This window comes from Melanotaenia boesemani, chromosome 22, assembly GCF_017639745.1.
Source record: "Melanotaenia boesemani isolate fMelBoe1 chromosome 22, fMelBoe1.pri, whole genome shotgun sequence".
NCBI lineage: Eukaryota > Metazoa > Chordata > Actinopteri > Atheriniformes > Melanotaeniidae > Melanotaenia > Melanotaenia boesemani.
Window position 1 is genome coordinate 3,931,490 of NC_055703.1, and position 20,458 is coordinate 3,951,947.

Here is a 20,458-nt window from a genome sequence, read left to right on the forward strand (position 1 = left end):
CATTATGTTGTGGAAATTCAATGCAATTATTCCATGAAAAAACTGAAAATTTGCTAAAAACCTGCATTTGTTATTATAGTTATATTTAAAGACATTAGTTAGCATTTTTAGCCATGTATTAAGAGCCATTGAGGAAGGTCCAGAGAGCCACTTGCTGCTCTGGAGCAGCAGGTTGAACACCCCTGGTTTAGTGTTCGTAAACCAAACTTTACTGAATTTTATTCATATAGCAGTAGTCCTTCTTTTAGAGAAAAAGGACATTTTGTGTGTAACAATGTGATTAATCGCAAATAAAAATGTTCATATATATATATATATATATACACATATCTATATATGTATATACATATATGATATCAAAATATTTATATAATGATAATTAGATGGTCAAACACTTTATTGTTAATCTTTGACCACATGACTGTTGTCATGGTAGTGTGAATTGAATGTGTGTGTAAATAAGTTGGATGGTAAACAGCTGGTGTCGTGCTGCAGGTTTTCTGCTCTTCTGCTGCGGTATGTGGACAAGCATATTAAAGATGGTTTTACATTGGCTGCAGCACACTTAGTCTTTACTGGCTGATAAGAGGAGATTTTTCTCACCATGCTCTTCATTAAGATTCCAGTAATTACATGCCAGTGACTGTGCAAAATGGACTTTTGAAGCCAGCGATCCGGTGGTCTAAAATAAATCCATAACCTTAACTGAAACAAGTGAAGTGACAGTAAGCTGAGCTGCTTAGTGACAGGAGTTGGGGTTTAGACTGATTCAATTCATCAGGGGAAGTCAACCTGAAGATAAAGACCTGGAGCCTGAAAAACCTGTCCATCACTTCAGCATCATCATCTGAACGGGATCGGGGGAGGACCAGGGATTTCTCTGGAAAATTTGTTGGTTTGTTTATGTTTCCTGCTCTAACAGCGACTGTAGAATATTACTACAACTGACCACAAATCAGCCCAAAAGTAAAGAAGTGAGTTTATTTATAAATAGTCTGGATGTTCCATTCGACCAGCAGAGGTAGACGGTTGATTATTGATTAGCCTCAGAGCTGTCTGCTGGGATGCTGTTCCATTAGTTACATAAGGTGCTGGGACTAACTGAATTTCCAATTGGAGAAATGACATCAGCTAAAAGTCAATGGATAATCAATAAGACCTCTGATGCAAACTGCAGCTTGGCTTCCACCGCCGTGCGACTGCTTCAGGCTGGAAAGCAGCTTTATTACAGGTTGAAATGAAAGGCGATGCTGAAGTCTCCCACCAGCAGAAAATTAAAAAAAAAGCTAAACACCTCTCTGCTTCTCTGCCAGAGGATTAGACAGAGCGGAAAATAATCCACCGGGCTCCTCCAGGCTCAATCCAGGAAAGGAAATCCTGAGTAAGAATATTCCCAACCAAACAATGAGGCTGCTGCACAAAGCCAGCCGGACATTCCTGACAGGGCTGGTCTGGGGTTAGGAGAGGACTTGTGTGTGTGTGTGTGTGTGTGTGTGTGTGTGTGTGGGGGGGGTGTTCTTACACAGACGGCAATGGTGTGTCATTGAAAAGTGAAAAGATGATACTCATCTTCTACCTGGACAGCACCTGACGGCCTCACAGGTGAAGTTACCTGGTCTTTCAAAAGGGAGAGATGTTCCTCATCACTCACTTGTTTACAGTCACTGTTTAATCTGAAGTCTAGTTTGTGTCAGAACTTCCACAACCAGCTGAGACAGAGAGGTGGGAACTTCCAGAACCTCCTGAGACAGAGAGGCAGGAACTTCCAGAACCAGCTGAGACAGAGAGACGGGAACTTCCAGAACCAGCTGAGACAGAGAGGCGGGAACTTCCAGAACCAGCTGAGACAGAGAGACGGGAACTTCCAGAACCAGCTGAGACAGAGAGGCGGGAACTTCCAGAACCAGCTGAGACAGAGAGGCAGGAACTTCCAGAACCAGCTGAGACAGAGAGGCGGGAACTTCCAGAACCAGCTGAGACAGAGAGACGGGAACTTCCAGAACCAGCTGAGACAGAGAGGCGGGAACTTCCAGAACCAGCTGAGACAGAGAGACGGGAACTTCCAGAACCAGCTGAGACAGAGAGGCGGGAACTTCCAGAACCAGCTGAGACAGAGAGACGGGAACTTCCAGAACCAGCTGAGACAGAGAGGCGGGAACTTCCAGAACCAGCTGAGACAGAGAGGCGGGAACTTCCAGAACCAGCTGAGACAGAGAGACGGGAACTTCCAGAACCAGCTGAGACAGAGAGGCGGGAACTTCCAGAACCAGCTGAGACAGAGAGGCAGGAACTTCCAGAACCAGCTGAGACAGAGAGGCGGGAACTTCCAGAACCAGCTGATTCCACCGTCTGATGTGGTGTTGTTAGAAGATGCTTCATAGCTCCACCATGAGCTGGTCTTCAGAGACGTGATCTGATTGTTCACAGAGAGACTTCTAATCTGGTTCTGCTTTTTTAGATAAAAATGTTTTCTTTGTGATATGGAGCTTGGTATCAAACATTCACTCGTTTTCTCTGCAGCATTTACCCGTTTTTGTTAGATAAACCTTTTTAAATGAGTTTATTGGTAAATAAATTTCTGATCTTCCACTTTTATAAATGTGCTTGAATAAGATTTTCTTTTAATTTGTATAAAACATTGTGTTGCTTCATGCCTGAAATGGTTCTTATAAATAAATGTTGACTCAAATGAAGGAAAAAACATGTTTGGTTGGTTTCCGCCTCAGCAGAAATATGTCCATATGTGATATCTTCTGGCTAGAATCAGACCGACAGATGTGTGAACCACTGACCTGTTTGTAGTGAATAAAACTGATATAATTTTTTTGTTCTTATGTTTGTAAATTTACACTGTGCTGTTGTAAACGTTGATAAATGAGGTCCAGTGTGGCTTCACTGCCCCCCCCCATTCATCCTGTTCTCCGATGATGGTCATGATGGCCATCATCATCATCATCTAGCAGATCTGTGTAAAACCAGAACAGAATTCTGCTGGATTTCTAATTTCTAAACTTGTTCATTGATAGAGGACACCTCACCTGTCACCTCTGTAACCACTAGGCTACCACTGCCCCACCATCAGTGGGTTTGACATGTTTCTGATCTCCTTACCTGTCCCACCGCGGTTCCTCAGGGTTCCAGTGTGGGAGGAGGTGCTGACTCCTCCGAAGACGGTCACCCCCTGTCCGACAGGAGCATGGAAGTTGTTATAGTTTGGAATGGCAGTAACCCCGAAGTTGGGGTAGTGCTGCGGCGTGGGGTCAGCCCCATAGCGGTACCCGGCTCCCTGGGAGATGCTGGTGTCTCGGTCGTCTGTCAGTTTGGTTGCCTCCTTATCCTTGCATTGCACACAGCCCATTATCTATAATCTGTTACCAAGGAGACACAGAGGAGACAGCAGGTTAGGTATGTGTGTGTGTGGGAGGGAGTGTGGGACGACTCCAGGAGTAAGAGACACAGAGTCGGGTGTTAGTGGTAGAGGGAGGACATTAACTCTGTTCTCTTGTTTCACGTTGTCTAAATCAGACATGAAGTAGATGTAAACTTCCTCGTGAGAAACTGGAAGATAGCGAGGGATGGAGGGGGGTGGTAGTGGATGGATTCACAAGAGAAGACTTGATGTCTGAACAGCAGCTCACATTTCATCTGATGCATCTGTGTCCCAGCAAACTGAGAATACGAAGCAGAACATGACCACTAAAATCTGGCACGTTGCAGCTTCAACAAACCTTCACAGGTTTAGAGACCGAACACTTGATAACAGAAGATCTCTCTCGTCTGATCTGATGGTGTGTGTACTACGTAGCACACCACACACTATCTCGTTCTTCAGTAGACTTTCAGGTTCTTCGCTCAATATTCAAATCTCACGTAGTCAAACGAGACCTAAGTGTGAACAAACATGGCGGCCGAACATCCGGAAAAAAAAAAAAAACAGACAAATGAAAAAAGAAAAGTTTATGCAAACTACGGGTGATGGGAATAACAGCGTTTTAAATAGCAGCGTTTCTTACGGCGCGTACATTTTTCAGTAACGAGTAATCTGATTACTCTTCCCATCATTATAACACTTATGTGGAGTGTCACTGTAACTGAAGCAGTTTTTCATCTGTCCATCTTGGTGTCTTTGTTTGTGTTTACTTCCTCTTCTGTCAGTCAGCTGAGTCTGCTCGCATCTCGATGAACTAACCGGCTGATGAAGGTAGGCGGGCTAAAGCTAAGGCGCACTGTTAGCCGGCTAAAAACCGCGTTTGTGCTGCACTCTCCCTTCATGCTGTGGATATTCGATACATGTCAATCAAAAGGACACGCCCCTCACAGTTGTCATGAAGGTAAACTTGACCTATTAATCCTAAAATGTTTTTTTGTACCAGGCTTTAAACATGTTTATTTCTGCTGTGAAGTTGGTCTTTTTAACATGGGAGTCTGTGGGGATTTGCTCTGTTTTGGAGCTCTAGTGGATGAGGGGGGAACTGCAATTTTTTTGCATTTCCGCAAAGTCTTCTCATTTCACCGGCGGAGGTTGCCGCTTGGAGAACACAAGCACACACAGTTGCAAATATTAAACATGTTCACTATCTACGATCTCTCCTTCCGAGGCCCTCTGGGTAGATCGGACTGGAAACCTCCCCACCCCCCCACCCATCCACCCACACGCACGCATGCACGCACACATACACACACACACACACACACACAGACCACAGGAAAATCTGAATGATGTCGTTTGCAAGCAGTGTGTACCTGCCTTAAGAAAAAACCCTGATTCTGACTGCTGCATGAATAAAACAAATAAAATATGTAATAAAATAAATAAAAACCAACCAACCCTGTCCAATTATCATCTGGTCTGTGGTGTGTTACGAGCAGATTTGTCCCGATAATCCGCTGCGAAACGGGTCGTAGTTGACAGTTGGGAATATTGAACATATTCAATATTCCAGAGCCAATTTCTGAGGAACGCCGACGACTCGTGCATTCTGACTGCGTGGATGGTGACGTGGTACGGAATGTAGCCAATCAGAGAGCGAGCTGGCTGGTAACAAGGAAGTAAATAAAGTCCGTGTTCACGCCGTCTGTTTTTTTTTTCAGTTCTGGATTTTTCTGTTAAAAACAGTCCCAACACCACCATCATTCCCTCGTCCTATATATCCTCTTCCATGCTCTGTGTTGTGTTTTCCGGTTGTTGCTATGGTTCTTCTTCTACGTTTCGACGTTTGTCCGGCTCGGAGGACTAGATTGAGGTCTCGACCAGATAAAAAAATCTCATAAGATTAAAAGAATCGTGATGTGTGGACCAGGCTTTAGGTTTCTATTCTCATCAGTGGATATGAGCTCAAAGGGAATGAGAAGAAGAAAATGATGTAGTCATGAAACGAGGCCTGTGGACCCAGTCAGGGCTGAGATGGTCAGAGAGGACCTGCTGCTCCGCTGTGCTGAAAGTAGTTGGCTTTGTGATAATAACTGGACACCTCTAGGGATGCAGGAAGCCCTGCAGAGTGGACAGTGTTTGGTTGCTCACACCTCTGACTTTCCTGTGATTGTAGCTGTTTTTGTTTAAATTTACATCCCAGATATCAATGAAGGAGCAGTCTAAAATCCAGGAACAGGAGACTATTTCTGGACTTTAGACCGAGGAGAAGACAGACTGACCCGGTTGTGGATGAGCAGTGGCAGAAAATAACATCTAATATTCGCTCACATAGAGGTTTATCCACATTGGCCTGCAGATATGTTTAACTGTGCAGCCTGTTGCCGTAGCAACACTAAAATAACTCTAGCTGTTGATTATTCGCTATGTCAAAATCCATCTTCACAAAATGATGAAGCCTGGTGGCCTTCTTGGCTCAACTCTGTGTTTATCCCAGTGCTTCCAGTAAGGCAGATCATCAGCAGCCGTCCCAGCTGACAGAGGCACCATGGTCACATAAACCCAGACCGATCTGTCCGGTGACATCTGCAGAGGCCAAAATCCAAGAAGTGAAGTTGTGCTAGGAGAAGAAACATCCTTGTTTAGTCTTAGATGTAAAATAAGTGAGAGCAGAGGGGTCAGGAGTGGTGGAACGACACCAACAGGAGGCAGCCTGCTCTCTGAGCTTCGTCCTCTCTGTGATCAGTCTGGCTTGATCTGTGTAGGAGGCATCAAACAGGGCAGCGGTGCTGCTGCACGCCGTGACAGCTCTGTCAATGGGCTCTATAATCATATGTGACAGGAAGCAGGGGGGTGGAGGGGGTACAGAGCAGAGCATCTCTTATCCTGTCTGCTCACAGTAGAAACGGCTGTGCACAGGCTGAACGCTGTTTAACTGGCCGAGGCAGACTGGATCGTCTTCTACTGATCCCTCTGAGCATCATGGACTCCCGACGTCTGTTAGACAGCAGAGAGAAGTTCATATCCATACGCCGAGTAAAACAGACCTGTAAGAGCTGGAGCTTCGTCCTCCGACACAAACGCAGTAGCAACATCCTTAAAAGCAGGAAATGAGCTGCTAGCATCGCAGGTCTACAGCAGTTAAAGAGGTTTTCATCACATTACCTTGGAAATAATTCTGATTTCATCAACAAATATCTCATTTAACATTTTCTTAAATATTATTCAACTTAATTTAATCCAATTTCATTACATCTAATTTAGTTTTAATTCAGTTTAATTAAATTACTTATTTAATTAAATTCTATTTATTTTAATTCTTATCTTTATTTTTTTACATTTAATTTAATGTCATTTTATTTGATTTAATTTTTATATTTATATTTATTTTTTATTGTAATTCTATTTAATTTAATTTCTATTTTTAATTCTATCTAGTTTAATTTTATAATAATTAATCAAATTTAAAAAGTTTTCATTTCATTATATTTAATTAGATTTTAATTTAATTCAATTTTTCATTTAATTTAATTTTACTTAACTTGATCTAATAATATTGAATTCAAATAAATTAAATTTCATTATATTTACTTACATTTTCTTCTCTCTCCCTTTCCTTTTTTGTTCTGAGATGTATATAATGTTTAACCAGAGCAGTGAGAACATGAGTAAAGTGTAGAACTATGAAAGGATGAAACATCTATATAATGACTTTATGTCTCATGCTGTAAAATGAGCCACGCTGACGCTGTGACTGGAGCTTTATTCCAAACACTGTTAGACATGTAGGCTTGTAAATGACTCATGTGTTTAAGGTTCATTCCTGACTGCACGACACTGGCAAACTTTTAAATCAGCTGCTTAGAAGAAAGTGCACCAGTTAGCATACCGTTTCCAGAGACTCAGGGAAACAAAAATAAAATTATATTAAAAAAAATCTTAAAAAATGATAAAAAAAATAAAAATGACTGAATAAAAATAACTATATATATATATATATATATATATATATATATATATATATATATATATATATATATATATATATATAACTCAATAAACAAAGAAAGAAGAGAAAATGAAAATGAAATAAACAGAAAAAAGCTGTTTTGCTGCATACTCGCTCAGTTTCCTTCCCTCTTCACCCCAGAGGTCTGCAGGAAACTGCTCTTGAGGCGACTCAATCACCACCTGACACCAACACTCCACAGCATGCAGCATTTTTGTCTCAGAGAGGGCAGCTAACACGGTTCATCTTTCATGATTCAAGCAGAGCAGGCACCTCCTCCCATGTTCCATCCACTTTCAACATGAAATCGATAAATCTACAGCAGAAATCCAATTACAGACCCGAAGTGAACCCACATCTAAAATCAGTTCATGCCAAAGGTCGTCCATGTGACTCTGGATGGACAAAGTCCTGCTTCTGAAGGTGTTAAAATGATGATTAAAGAAGCTGACGGGAGAAATCTGATTAACTTGGCATAAAAACCTGCTGCTTTCTGCATGAAGGAAATGCTAGATAACGTAAATCAACGAATAATCAGCTTCTTTCTTGTACATGTTCAGTAATTGATGGTGAGATGTGCAGAGGTTGAGGAAACCATCACGTTTCACCTCCTTATATAGAAAACCTGCTGAGAGCAGCTTCAGATCTTCTCTGCTGTTTGTCTGGACTCTCTTCGTATTATTCTGTGAATTTATTTCAACAAACTCGGAGATGTTGTCCACTGCTCAGTTCATGCTGCCAGTAAACTATCTGGACTGACCTTCGATGAACCAGAATCCAAATGTCGGACGCTGGTGTGGCAGCTGTGTGGCGCCACCCTCAAAATGGTCAAAATGTCAAGTCACAAGCACCGAGCGCCAGCTTTTTCCTGCAACTCCTCCAACTGCATGTCTGCAGATACTACAACCAAAACCGATGTTTATTACCCCATAAGGAAGAGGATGAACAGGGGAGGAAGGGGAGGGGACAGGGCAGGTGGAGGGAGATGAGGTGGAAAGATGGGGGAAACTAAAAGGAGGTGAGGGAGGAGAAGAGAGTCTCCAGCTGGTTGACTGGTTACCAGAAGCAGCAATGAAGCTTCACAAAGACGCCAAACTGCCTTTCAGTCACAAGATCAGAGTGATCAGAAGAGTGGCTGAAACAGCGCGAGCACATCCACCGAAGCACACCCATGAGGCCGAGTCTGCTTCAACTATTTCCTCTAAGAGGAACAAATTATTCACCCTCTAAAAAAACATACATGCATAAAAATAAGAGAAAATAAATTAATCATAAATTTAAAATAAATTAAAATATTAAATGAATATATAAAAAACAATAACTACCTAACAATTTCTTTTTATTGTGATTTGTACATATATACATAAAACCATTAGAAACCAAAGAAACATATTAAAGAGACATGTTGCTTATTAGCAACTCTCCCTATAATAAACTTATATCACAGCAAACAAATGAACGATTAAGTAAATAAATTAATCATATATATATATATATATATATATATATATATATATATATAAATAAATAAGAATGACTGAATAAAAAATAACTATATATATATAACTCATTAAACAAAGAAAGAAGATAAAATGAAAATCAAATAAACACATAAAAAATAAAATAAAATATTTGTAAATTATGCAAACTACAGACACTGACAATTTTTTCTCTGGTCAACTGTTCTAATAAAATAATATCTAATTAAAAAAATGTTGATCATCCTTTCCTTTATTGAATCCGGATCTAAAAGGAATATGTGGTGCAGGATACTACGTGTGAATGCAGTTCAGTAACAGTAATGGTGCTGCAGAAATGAAAGAGATCATACAGAACTCAGAAATATGTTCATGTGTGCCTCACTCATGAGGAAATGGGATGATGATTCTCCCTGACCGCTGTCGAGGGCAGCCCTGGTTCCAGGGGACCTTGCGTCATGACGTGGGGACAGCGAGGGCACCATGCACATCACAGAGGAAACATGAGCAACATGACACCACTGCAGCGGCAGCTGTGATCCCGCCTCCCCCGGATCACAGCCCCCACATAATCACAATGACACAGAGTAACCTCCCTTTTCCAAAGAGGCACAGTAGTAAACACAGCTGACAAAGGAAAACCTCAGCTGGAAAACTTGGGCCAGACTATTTATAGCTGGCCCAGAAACCAGCAACAGCTTTGCAGCTTAAACAAAAAATCATGATCAAGAGACAATGTTCAAAAAGACATAAGCATGTTGCCATGCATCAGTCTACATCAGGATCCATCCGTCTACATCAGTCTACATCAGGATCCATCAGTCTACATCAGGATCCATCAGTCTACATCAGTCTACATCAGGATCCATCAGTCTACATCAGTCTACACCAGGATCCATCCGTCTACATTAGTCTACATCAGTCTACATGAGCCTACACCAGTCTACATCAGTCTACATGAGCCTACATCAGTCTACACCAGTTTACATAAGTATACACCAGTCTACATCAGTCTACATGAGCCTACATCAGTCTACATCAGTCTACATGAGCCTACATCAGTCTACACCAGTTTACATAGGTATACACCAGTCTACATCAGTCTACATGAGCCTACATCAGTCTGCACCAGTCTACACATGTATACATCAGGATCCATCAGTCTACATCAGAATCCATCAGCCTAAATCAGTCTACATCAGGATCCATCAGTCTACATCAGTCTACACCAGGATCCATCCGTCTACATCAGTCTACATCAGTCTACATCAGGATCCATCAGTCTACACCAGGATCCATCCGTCTACATCAGTCTACATCAGTCTACACCAGGATCCATCCATCTACATCAGTCTACATCAGTCTACATGAGCCTACATCAATCTACACCAGTCTACATCAGGATCCATCAGTCTACATCAGTCTACACCAGGATCCATCCGTCTACATCAGTCTACATCAGTCTACATGAGCCTACATCAGTCTATACCAGTCTACATCAGTCTACATGAGCCTACATCAGTCTACACCAGTTTGCATCAGTCTACATCAGTCTACATGAGCCTACATCAGTCTGCATCAGTCTACACATGTATCCATCAGTCTACATCAGAATCCATCAGCCTAAATCAGTCAACACCAGTCTACATCAGTCAACACCAGTCTACATCAGTCTACATCAGTCTGCACCAGTCTTTATCAGTCTGCACCAGTCTACATCAGGATCCATCAGTCTACATCAGGATCCATCAGTCTACACCAGGATCTATCAGTCTACATCAGGATCTATCAGTCTACATCAGTCTACACCAGTTTACATGAGTCTACATGAGTCTGCATCAGTCTACACCAGTCTACACCAGGATCCATCAGTCTACATCAGTTTACATCAGTCTACATCAGGATCCATCAGTCTACACCAGTTAACATCAGGATCCATCGGTCTAAATCAGGATCCATCAGGATGCACCAGCCTACATCAGGATGCGTCAGGATCCATCAGTCTACATCAGGATCAATCAGTCTGCATCAGGATCCATCAGTCTACATTAGTCTGGATCACGCTGCTTGTCTGTGGATCTGCAGGATGAGGCTCAGATCATAACACAGGTCTCAACTATGACTGTCTCTACACTGTGTGGAAGGCAGCAGCTCCTGCCTATCAGAAAGAAGGGAGGTGAGGCACCTTTGTGTCTAAGTGGCTCGGCATCACGATCAGCAGCAGAGATTCCAGCAAGACAATGAAACCCCAGAGTCCTTCAGGGTGTTAGATAGAGGAGAAGTAGGCAGCTGGAAGGAAAGGAACCAAATGGCCTCAACCTAAACAGGCTCACAATATTCTGGATATTCTGAGCTTATTCACATAAAACACACGTGATTTCAGAGCTTCCTGTCACAGATGAAGCCTTATTCTCCTCCAGTCAGTGCGGAACAGGAAGGATGCAGCAACAGAACAAGACTTTTGGAGTAAGAGGGAAAAACGTGTTTAGAGGGATGTGGATGTAAATAGAAATATGTACTAAAAATACAAAATGGCGCTCATGTAAATACTATTTTATTTAAAACAATATCATTAATGATGCTGTGGATGGAAACACAGACACAAACTCTGCAGGTGGTAGAAAATTACAGTGCCTATTTAATTTTATTTTTCTGTGTGGAATGGGAAAACCTGACAGAGATGGTAATGTGTCTCATTAGGACAACTCGTTAACCTGCTACCATCTGAAGTCAGAAAGTTGGTTTTCAGCTGTGTGGTCAGCTGATTACTCAGGGACTCCTGGAGGAAGAATAAGACTTTGCATTGGAAGGTTTATTCTGCAGGAGGCCTTCTGGTTTTTAATGTCCTGAATCATCTGTGGATGGCTCTGTGGAAGTAACAGGAGCCCCAGATGAACAAGGCTCTCCAGCCTTACTCAAGAACTCCACAAGGAGTCAGCCAGACATGCAAACATGTCAGCGAGAGGCAGGAAAATGTAGTGAACTGCTTGATGAGAGGCCTGCAAACGTGTTCTGACAGCTGACCTTTTGTTAATAATGCAACTGTGTCCGAAACTTGACCTGCAGACGCTGCCTGCCGCTCCTGGGCTCTGATTAATCAACACCAGTTCAGATCCAGCCCTTGCTTATGAGCCCAGTTTGTTGAAAAAATCAAGATGGTCTGCAACCGATAATGAAATAACAGCCAATAACCTAATAATTTTGGCAGGTTTTAAATGTAATAAAGCCAATAATATGATAAGGCTATTACATTACTGGCTTTGCATAAAAAAAGAACAAATGTTTTTCCAAAAATCTACATAACTGCGGACAATAATGTTATAATACATAAAGAGAAATACATTTCTTTAAATTATTTTTAATTTTTTGCAGTTTTTGTGCAGTTTGTTTATCAAAACTACCTGGTTACTACATGGTCCTTATATTCACCAAGGATATGAATGAAGCAGCTGTCTTGCTCTCTGACTCAGTTTAGACAAACGGAAATATTTTCTTTTTTTGCAGAAACCACAGTTTTACCACAAGATAATTATGGAATAGTTAATTCATGTCAAGTTAACAAAGTCATGTGACTAACCCGAGGAGGAACAACCCACTCTGTACCTCTTGGGCGGCTGTCATGCAGGTTTTAGATGTTAACCTGCTGCAGCACACCTGACTCAAATGTTCTCAACAGCTTCTTGTGAGGTTCTGCAGCAGCTTCTCGACCTTTTTCATTTGAGTCAGGTGTGTTAGTTTTGGCTGCTACATGGTGACGACCAAAATGGCTTCAAAAGAGGTAGGAGACACCTTCAGAGTCTCAATTTCAACACTGTCAGAGGGACAGCTCATATTTATCTGCAGCAGACAGCAGCTGACTCAGACTGGAGGAAAACAAGATGGCTAAACAGCCCTCCATCACATCTGCTGACTGGATTTTAACATTTAAAAGTAAGAGAAGAGACATTTAAATGAAACATATCAACCAGTTTAACAACTTTTGTTTAAAAATTTGGAACAGATCTACAAAAGTGTGCAAAAAAATCATCTTCCTCTACAGTTTAATTAAAACTAACTTGTCCTCGACTTCTTATGTTAGTGAACCTCAATGATTATACAAAGCTCTGCACCGTACAACACAGGCAGCAAGAACTGCTTAAACTTTGCATTTAATTTAATTCCATATTAATAGCAGTTTTTTTTTATCTGTTTCTAAATCTACCATAACAGGAAATGAATCATGTTTTTAATCCTCCTGTAAGCAATCATGTACCTGCTGTTACAGAATAAGGCACATTAGGTTTGTGCTACATTTACTAACTTGAGGTTAAATGACTTTATATACATACACAGACACACACGCATGAACACATATTCTCTCTCATACCACTTCTGACATACCACTCCTTCATCTAGAAACAAAGATCAGCTGTTGAAAGGTTGCTGCTTGTAGGACATCTCTGCTGGAAGCTCCATCGCGGTCTGTCTTTAGAGGAATCAGCTGTTTGCTGTACAGCAGGTGGTATCTGAGACGCGACGTACTGACTGTGAATCAGTTCACATAAAACTGTTGAATCTGCCATAGTGGCTGTTAAAAATGGCAAGTGTGTTGATATCCAGTTGCTAGCATGTGACATGGTGCCATAAAGAAAAACTCAGCTGTAATGTTGCGCTCCAGGCTGGCACAAACAAAAAGCAGTGACGTGTGGTTTCTCTGCCTCAGGATTCTCCAGGACAACATACTGTACATAATAAATGTCTGAAAAGTTTTATGGTTAAAAACTAGTGTAGTATAGAGAGAAAAGAGAAAAAAAAAGTTAAAAATCATAAATGAAGTTTGGTGTAAAAAAGAAATCTGGGATTTTATTTATGAGCTATGTTGCCCAGGTTAATTTAGGTGGTGAGTATAGATCTGCCAGCCAGTAACTGCTCTGCTGTCAGGATAACTAAAATGAGCCAGTGGAACCCCCTCCCAAATAACCGCCGACATCCCACAATTACCTCCTGCTAAGTATTTCCTGTTATTTCCTGAGGCCTGTTGGGTGTTTGATGCAGGGCGTGATGTTAAAGTAACATCCATATGAGGATGCAGCATCTCCCCACAGAACAAGGTGTGAATAAGATGGCTTGTAGAACCGAATCCCGGTTTTAATGACAGCTGTAGCCATCATAATATGTGGAGAAACACAATCATCTGCCTCCAGTTATACATCTCTAAAGAATCCATTTAAACTAAACTGGCTCTTTGACAGGTGCAGACAAACAAGGAGATTTTGGAGATCTATGCTGTGGATAAGAGGAGCGATGACAGGATGGAGCTTCAAGAGCTGCTTTCAAGTAATTCAATGAAAGGCAGAGGGAGGGCCAGCTGTTGAGGCACCCTTGTGTTACTGAGCATCTCCTGAGGCTGCTGCTTTGTGGAAGCTCCACAGGAAACTGAAGAAATAGTTTTGTTACAGGTGAAACTTCCTCAAGCCCACAACACTCAGAGCAGCCAAACAGCAGCACGTGGAGTCATCAAACATGTCTGGATGAAACTGATGGAAAGATCCAGAGATCCAGGCTCTTTTTGCCTTTACATGTTTCATGTTTCATGGTTTGACTCTCATGTGATGAAAGTTATCCACTTCTGTCTCTTCAAAATACACAAAACAACACTTTGACATACATGAACAGATTGTAGACAAAGAATAAAGTTTTACAATAAAAACGTCAAAGAAAACAGCCAAGGGGAAGAACAAATGAGGGCAAATCTGATGAATAAAAATACAATGGTGCACATTTACTTGTGGGTGATGCACCTTCCTGTTAATGTGCAGATACAGAGGAGGTGCAACCTTCTGCCTGGCAGAGAAGCTACATCAGCATCACCCTTACAAGCTGTCTGCAGGATGTGGTTAAAGCTTCAGGTTCACCTCAAGGAGTGTTAAGTTTCCATTCAGTCCCTGAGAGCAGGGCTGTAAGAGCAGGGTTGAAAATAACCAGTCAGTCCTCTCATTAGGATTTCTGCTGATCTCTGTGGACCAAGGAGGCCTCAGTGTCCCCACACTGGTTCTTTAGGCAAGGCAAGTTTATTTGTAACACAATTCAATGACGGTGATTCAAAGAGCTCCACCGAATACAAGAAGCATAATTTAACAATAAAAACACGAGAAAAGGAAAAGAGAGAACACTGCATAAAACAGTATTAAAACATGATCCAATGTAAAGACTCCAGCCTAAAAGAACCAGATGCAGATCTGGACTCTAAATGAAAACTATTGAAATGCAGCAGAGAACAGGTGGATTTAAATAAACTGAGCGTTTCAGCTGATCTGAGGTTTTCTGGGAGTTTGTTCCAGACATGTGGAGCATAGAAGCTGAATGCAGCTTCTCCATGTCTGGTTCTGACTCTGGGAACTGATAAGAACCTGGATCCAGATGACCTGAGGGTTCTGGTAGGTTCATACTGGGTCAAGAGGTCACTGATGTATGTTGGTCCTGAACCATTCAAAGCTTTATAGACCAGCAGCAGAACTTTAAAGTCTATCCTCTGACGGATCAACAGCCAGTGTAAAGACCTCAAAGCTGGACTGATGTGGTCCACTTTGTTGGTCTTTAGTCTCCACATATGTTAAACCAGTTATCAAAGCCGTTATTGTCCTCATAGCACCATATGTGTTATTACATAGCCACATACATTCTTCAAGGCTTTAAAAGCAGATAAATAGATTAAATCCACAAACACATCTACACGGTTCTGATCCTGCACAAAAAGAAGCCACAAACCCATTTTCACACTAGAGAAATTGTGCTCTGATAGATGCTGAATAGAATTCTGTTTCCTTTCTTGTTTTTGTTTTTTATTTGCTTAGTTTTCATTTGTTTAATTTTATTTAGCTAAATAACGAACAAGAAAAGGACCAATCTGTTATCTATATTTATTATTACCTTTATTTGAATTTTATGTAAATTTAAACTAGGATGGAAAAAAAGTCGAATGTTCATTCATTCATTCATTTTCTGTACCGCTTCGTCCAGTTCAGGGTTGCGGGGAAGCTGGAGCCTAACCCAGCAATTAGCAGGTTAGAGGCAGGTTCACCTGGACAGGTTGCCATGGCAGGGCCAACACAGAGAGACAAACAACCAGTCACTTCTAGGGTGAATTAAAAGTAACCAGTTAAGCTACCATGCATGTCTTTGGACGGTGCACTCTAAAGGCGGATTTATGCTCGCACAGCGTCTGCATGCGGTCGGTTTTGGTGTCATGTTGCAGTTTCTCCTTCTAACCTGAAGGTGGCAGCAGGGGTGGCATCAGCAGGTAAACCCACCAGGTTGGAGTTCTTTTGATGGTTCACTTCAGGTTGGTGGTATTTTCTGTTTTAAAACAACAATGGCGTCCAGCATGGTTCAGTGTCTTTATTAGCTTGTGGAAGAAAACGGAGAAATAATTCGATCAGCTGCTCATCAACTTGATCCACTAGTTATTGTTTTTAAAAACGGTGGTTACCGATGTAGAGTCCGCATCACTGCAGACGCAGAACCGATCCGCCTGTCGATCTCCCGCTCCATCCTTCTGTCATTCGTGAACAAGAACCCGAGGTATGTGAAAAAGTGAAAAAAACAAAAAACAAACAAACAACAACAACAAAAAAAAAACAACCCCACGAAGACGTACAAGATAACCTGTACAAGATAATGAAAAAGGGGGAGCTCAAGATCCCCGCTATCAACGTTCAACTACTTGGGGCATGACCTAATTGCCGACCCGGAAAAGTCACTCCACCCTTTTCCGGCTGAGGACCAGGGTCTCAGATTTGGAGGTGCTGGTTCTCATCCCAGCTGCTTCACACTCGGCTGCGAATCGCTCCAGCGAGAGCTGAAGATCACGGCTCAATGAAGCCAACAGAACCACATCATCCGCAAAGAGCAGAGACCCAATCCCGAGGCCACCAAACCGGATCCCCTCAACACCTCGGCTGCGCCTAGAAATTCTGTCCATAAAAGTTATGAACAGAATCGGTGACAAAGGGCAGCCTTGGCGGAGTCCAACCCTCACCAGAAACGATTCTGATTTACTGCCGGCAATGCGGACCAAGCTCTGACACCGGTCGTACAGGGACCGGACAGCTTGTACAAGGGGGTCCGGTAGTCCATACTCCCGGAGTACCCCCTCAGGAGTCCCCGGGAAACACCGCTGAACGCCTTCTCCAAGTCCACAAAGCACACACAGACTGGTTCAGCGAACTCCCATGCCCCCTTCAAGACCCTGAAGAGGGTGTAGAGCTGGTCCACTGTTCCACGACCGGGATAAAAACCACACTGCTTCTCCTCAATCCAAGGTTCGACTATCTGATGGACCCTCCTCTCCAGCACCCCCGCATAGACCTTACCAGGGAGGCTAAGGAGTGTGATCCGGTTAGTTCATCCATACGGATTTCTGGCATACCTGGCAACTAGTAGAATCATTGTTGGAGCGAGAGTGAACAAGTGTGAATGTGACACCTACTGGTTGGGAGGAGTTAAAGTTGTAGCTTTCGCCTTTAACTCATTTTCTTTATACCTCTGGTTGTTTGAATGAGCATCTTACTGAAAACCACCCAGCTATTTCTTTACTAAAACCTCTGTAACTTTGCTCTGTTTAACTTCAGCTCCATGAAACTTTGACCAGAAAATGTCCACGTCTCCTGCAGAAATTTAGTTTTAAAAGAGAAAATCCTTCATATGTTTCATCCTTAATTACTTTAATACAGTAGAATCTGTGGCGATGCTTCCACTTCTGATGAAATCTCACCCGTGTTAGCTGTATTTTCATACCAGATGGTTTACAGAGTTTGGAATTCAGGGAGAAATTATCCATTATTTTTGGTCATTTTAAAGCAGAAATGACTAAAAGACTTTTGGGGGTTCGAAGGTTAAAAACAAAACATGAATGTGGAGTGTGTGAAGGCGACAGCTGTGGATGAAACGCAGACGGACCTCATCACCGACCTAACACACTGATCTGTCTTCATCCTGGTTGCTAGGTTACCACATTCCAGAGCACAGAGAGAACTATGGGTGGTTGCTGTGCTGGTGGAGGTGATGCAGCAGCTGTGGCGACTGAAGAGGCTGTAAATGATGGAGGATGAGAAGTTATAGTGTGTATGAGACCACACAAACAAACAAACACAAACAGCTGCCTTTGTGACCGACAATGTGTCCAGCAGACAGAAGGAGGTCCTTTTCTCCTCCACCCATAACACAGGAGGAGGTCCCGTTCTCCCCCACCCATTACACAGGAGGAGGTCCCGTTCTCCTCCACCCATAACACAGGAGGAGGTCCCGTTCTCCTCCACCCATAACACAGGAGGAGGTCCCGTTCTCCTCCACCCATAACACAGGAGGAGGTCCCGTTCTCCTCCACCCATTACACAGGAGGAGGTCCCGTTCTCCTCCACCCATAACACAGGAGGAGGTCCCGTTCTCCTCCACCCATTACACAGGAGGAGGCGCCGTTCTCCTCCACCCATAACACAGGAGGAGGTCCCGTTCTCCTCCACCCATTACACAGGAGGAGGCACCGTTCTCCTCCACCCATAACACAGAAGGAGGTCCTGTTCTCCTCCACCCATTACACAGGAGGAGGTCCCGTTCTCCCCCACCCATCAGACAGAAGGAGGTCCCGTTCTCCTCCACCCATTACACAGGAGGAGGCGCCGTTCTCCTCCACCCATAACACAGGAGGAGGTCCTGTTCTCCTCCACCCATTACACAGAAGGAGGTCCCGTTCTCCTCCACCCATTACACAGAAGGAGGTCCCGTTCTCCTCCACCCATCAGACCTGAGGAGGTCCCGTTCTCCTCCAGCTCATTAAGCTGCTGGTTTAGTCCCTGGGGACAGCCGCCCTTATCCCCACCCCCTCCATAACTAAACCCCCAGCACCACCATACCTCGAGCATGATGGGGGTCTGATGGAAACTGAACCAGCAGCCATTCGGAGCGATCCATGCGTTGTTCTGGGTGTTTAACAGAAGGGAACTGGCGAGTCAGTAAACTGGGAGATAACAGATGATCACAGAGAGCTCCAACAATCAGAGAGCAGGATTTAGATAACTGCAGCTTTGTGAAGTGCTCTCCACGCCCCTGTGAGACAGAAAGGTCCGAAACAGACATTTCTTTCGTGGGATCAATGCTCTTCTTGCCTGGGTGGGTTAGATTAGCCTAATTTGCAAACCAGAAATGTTTCCGTGTGAGGGTTTTAGCTCTGCCAAGGCTGGATGAAAGACTCCTTTGTGGCCTCTTTGTGGCCGTGTCCATAATAAGCCCATCCGAGTGTGAAAGAAAGCCTGGTACACCCGGAGCCCCTCGCAGCACCAGCGACAATATACCTGTCACAGCTCAGAGCTGGAAGTTTGAAAGGCATCAGCTGGGACTGTCCGAGTCTCCACCCCGGCTCATCAAACAGGTGCTTCTCCTCTTCTGGTCACTTCCTGTGAATGTGTAGGCAGAAAAATCACCTACAACTTTATTTTTTTTTTTAAGTTAACAGGAAAGAGAAGGGAGACGGAGTGACTTTTAACAAGAAAAAAATGACTCACACCTCCCACCTCACCAAGAGTTGAAGAAAAAACGGGCTGAGAAAGCTTCAATGCAGTGGCATTTACAGTCAGACAAGTCAGCATAAACAGATGCCACCCATCACAGCCACCCCAGCCACACAAACATCCGGGTACAGTCACCATCACACTTCTTTTTCCTGTGTTTCAGTTAAGTTTCACTGGATGTTTACCAACAAACTTGGTCAAACTTAAGAGCATTTTAAAGCCAAATTTTGCCCAATTTGCTGATGTTTGAGAGCGTAGCTCTCACTGATTGGTCTACAAGATGTGAGCGCAGCCTGTGATTGGTAGACACACTTGAAACAAAGCTAACCACCTGTTTCAGTACAGAAAAAAAAACTCTCTTACTCACTGTGTCAAACATCTTACTGAAGAATTTCATTAATAGATTGATCTGCTCTGACTTTTACAAACACTGCACCTCCAATACCAAGGGGAAAACCAGGAATCACAATGGACCCACAGTCTGAGGGCAGCGCTGACATTTCAGCGCACAGCTGAGCGGCCCACAGTGGTGCACTCATTACCATGGAGGTAACCAGCAGACGGAAGAGGAGCAGCTGTGTCCTTCAACGTCTGGGATAATGTGAGGATAATTACCTTCCTACTGTCTGGCTTTTCTTTGCGCACAAAGCAGACAGAGAGAAGCGCGAGCTGTTCAACACGACCAGAACTCATGACTCATTTAGAGTTTCTCACCAGCCTCCAACATAACCCCCACGCAGCCGAGCTGAAGCCCTGCTGCACGTTCCCACGCTGAGGTTACCCTTCATGTGCTAAAGCTGCAAAGCTTTGCAAAGCCTCCTCCGAAGCCCACTGCATCAAAAACGGACGCACGTCTTCCAAACAACCCCCCCCCCCCCCCCCCACACACACAAAAAAAATGCTGAGTCACACCTCAAACTGTGACTCGGTTCTGCAAAGTGCCAGCTCTGCAGGCACCTGTTGGTCTGTTGTTTAAAACTTAGCATGCTAAAAAAAGATTTAAGCCACATTATTGTGTCATTTATTATCCATTTATAGAGTTTCACAGTGAATGTAA

At 43.1% G+C, this 20,458-nt stretch overlaps 1 protein-coding gene across 6 annotated transcripts in view; it reads right to left on the bottom strand.

The window, feature by feature from the left end:
- fynb (FYN proto-oncogene, Src family tyrosine kinase b) overlaps nucleotides 1-20,458 on the bottom strand; it is a 68,664-nt gene that overhangs the window by 27,946 nt on the left and 20,260 nt on the right. For 4 of the 6 annotated variants that reach the window (XM_041975854.1, XM_041975852.1, XM_041975849.1 and 1 more), the window contains exon 4: nucleotides 3,112-3,368. In XM_041975854.1, the coding sequence (XP_041831788.1) occupies nucleotides 3,112-3,358 (247 nt within the window). In that variant the 5' untranslated portion in view covers nucleotides 3,359-3,368. Of the gene's footprint in view, nucleotides 1-3,111; nucleotides 3,369-5,523; nucleotides 5,535-19,185; nucleotides 19,288-20,458 lie in introns of those variants that run through there. The other 2 variants (XM_041975850.1, XM_041975851.1) reach the window with 2 other exon arrangements.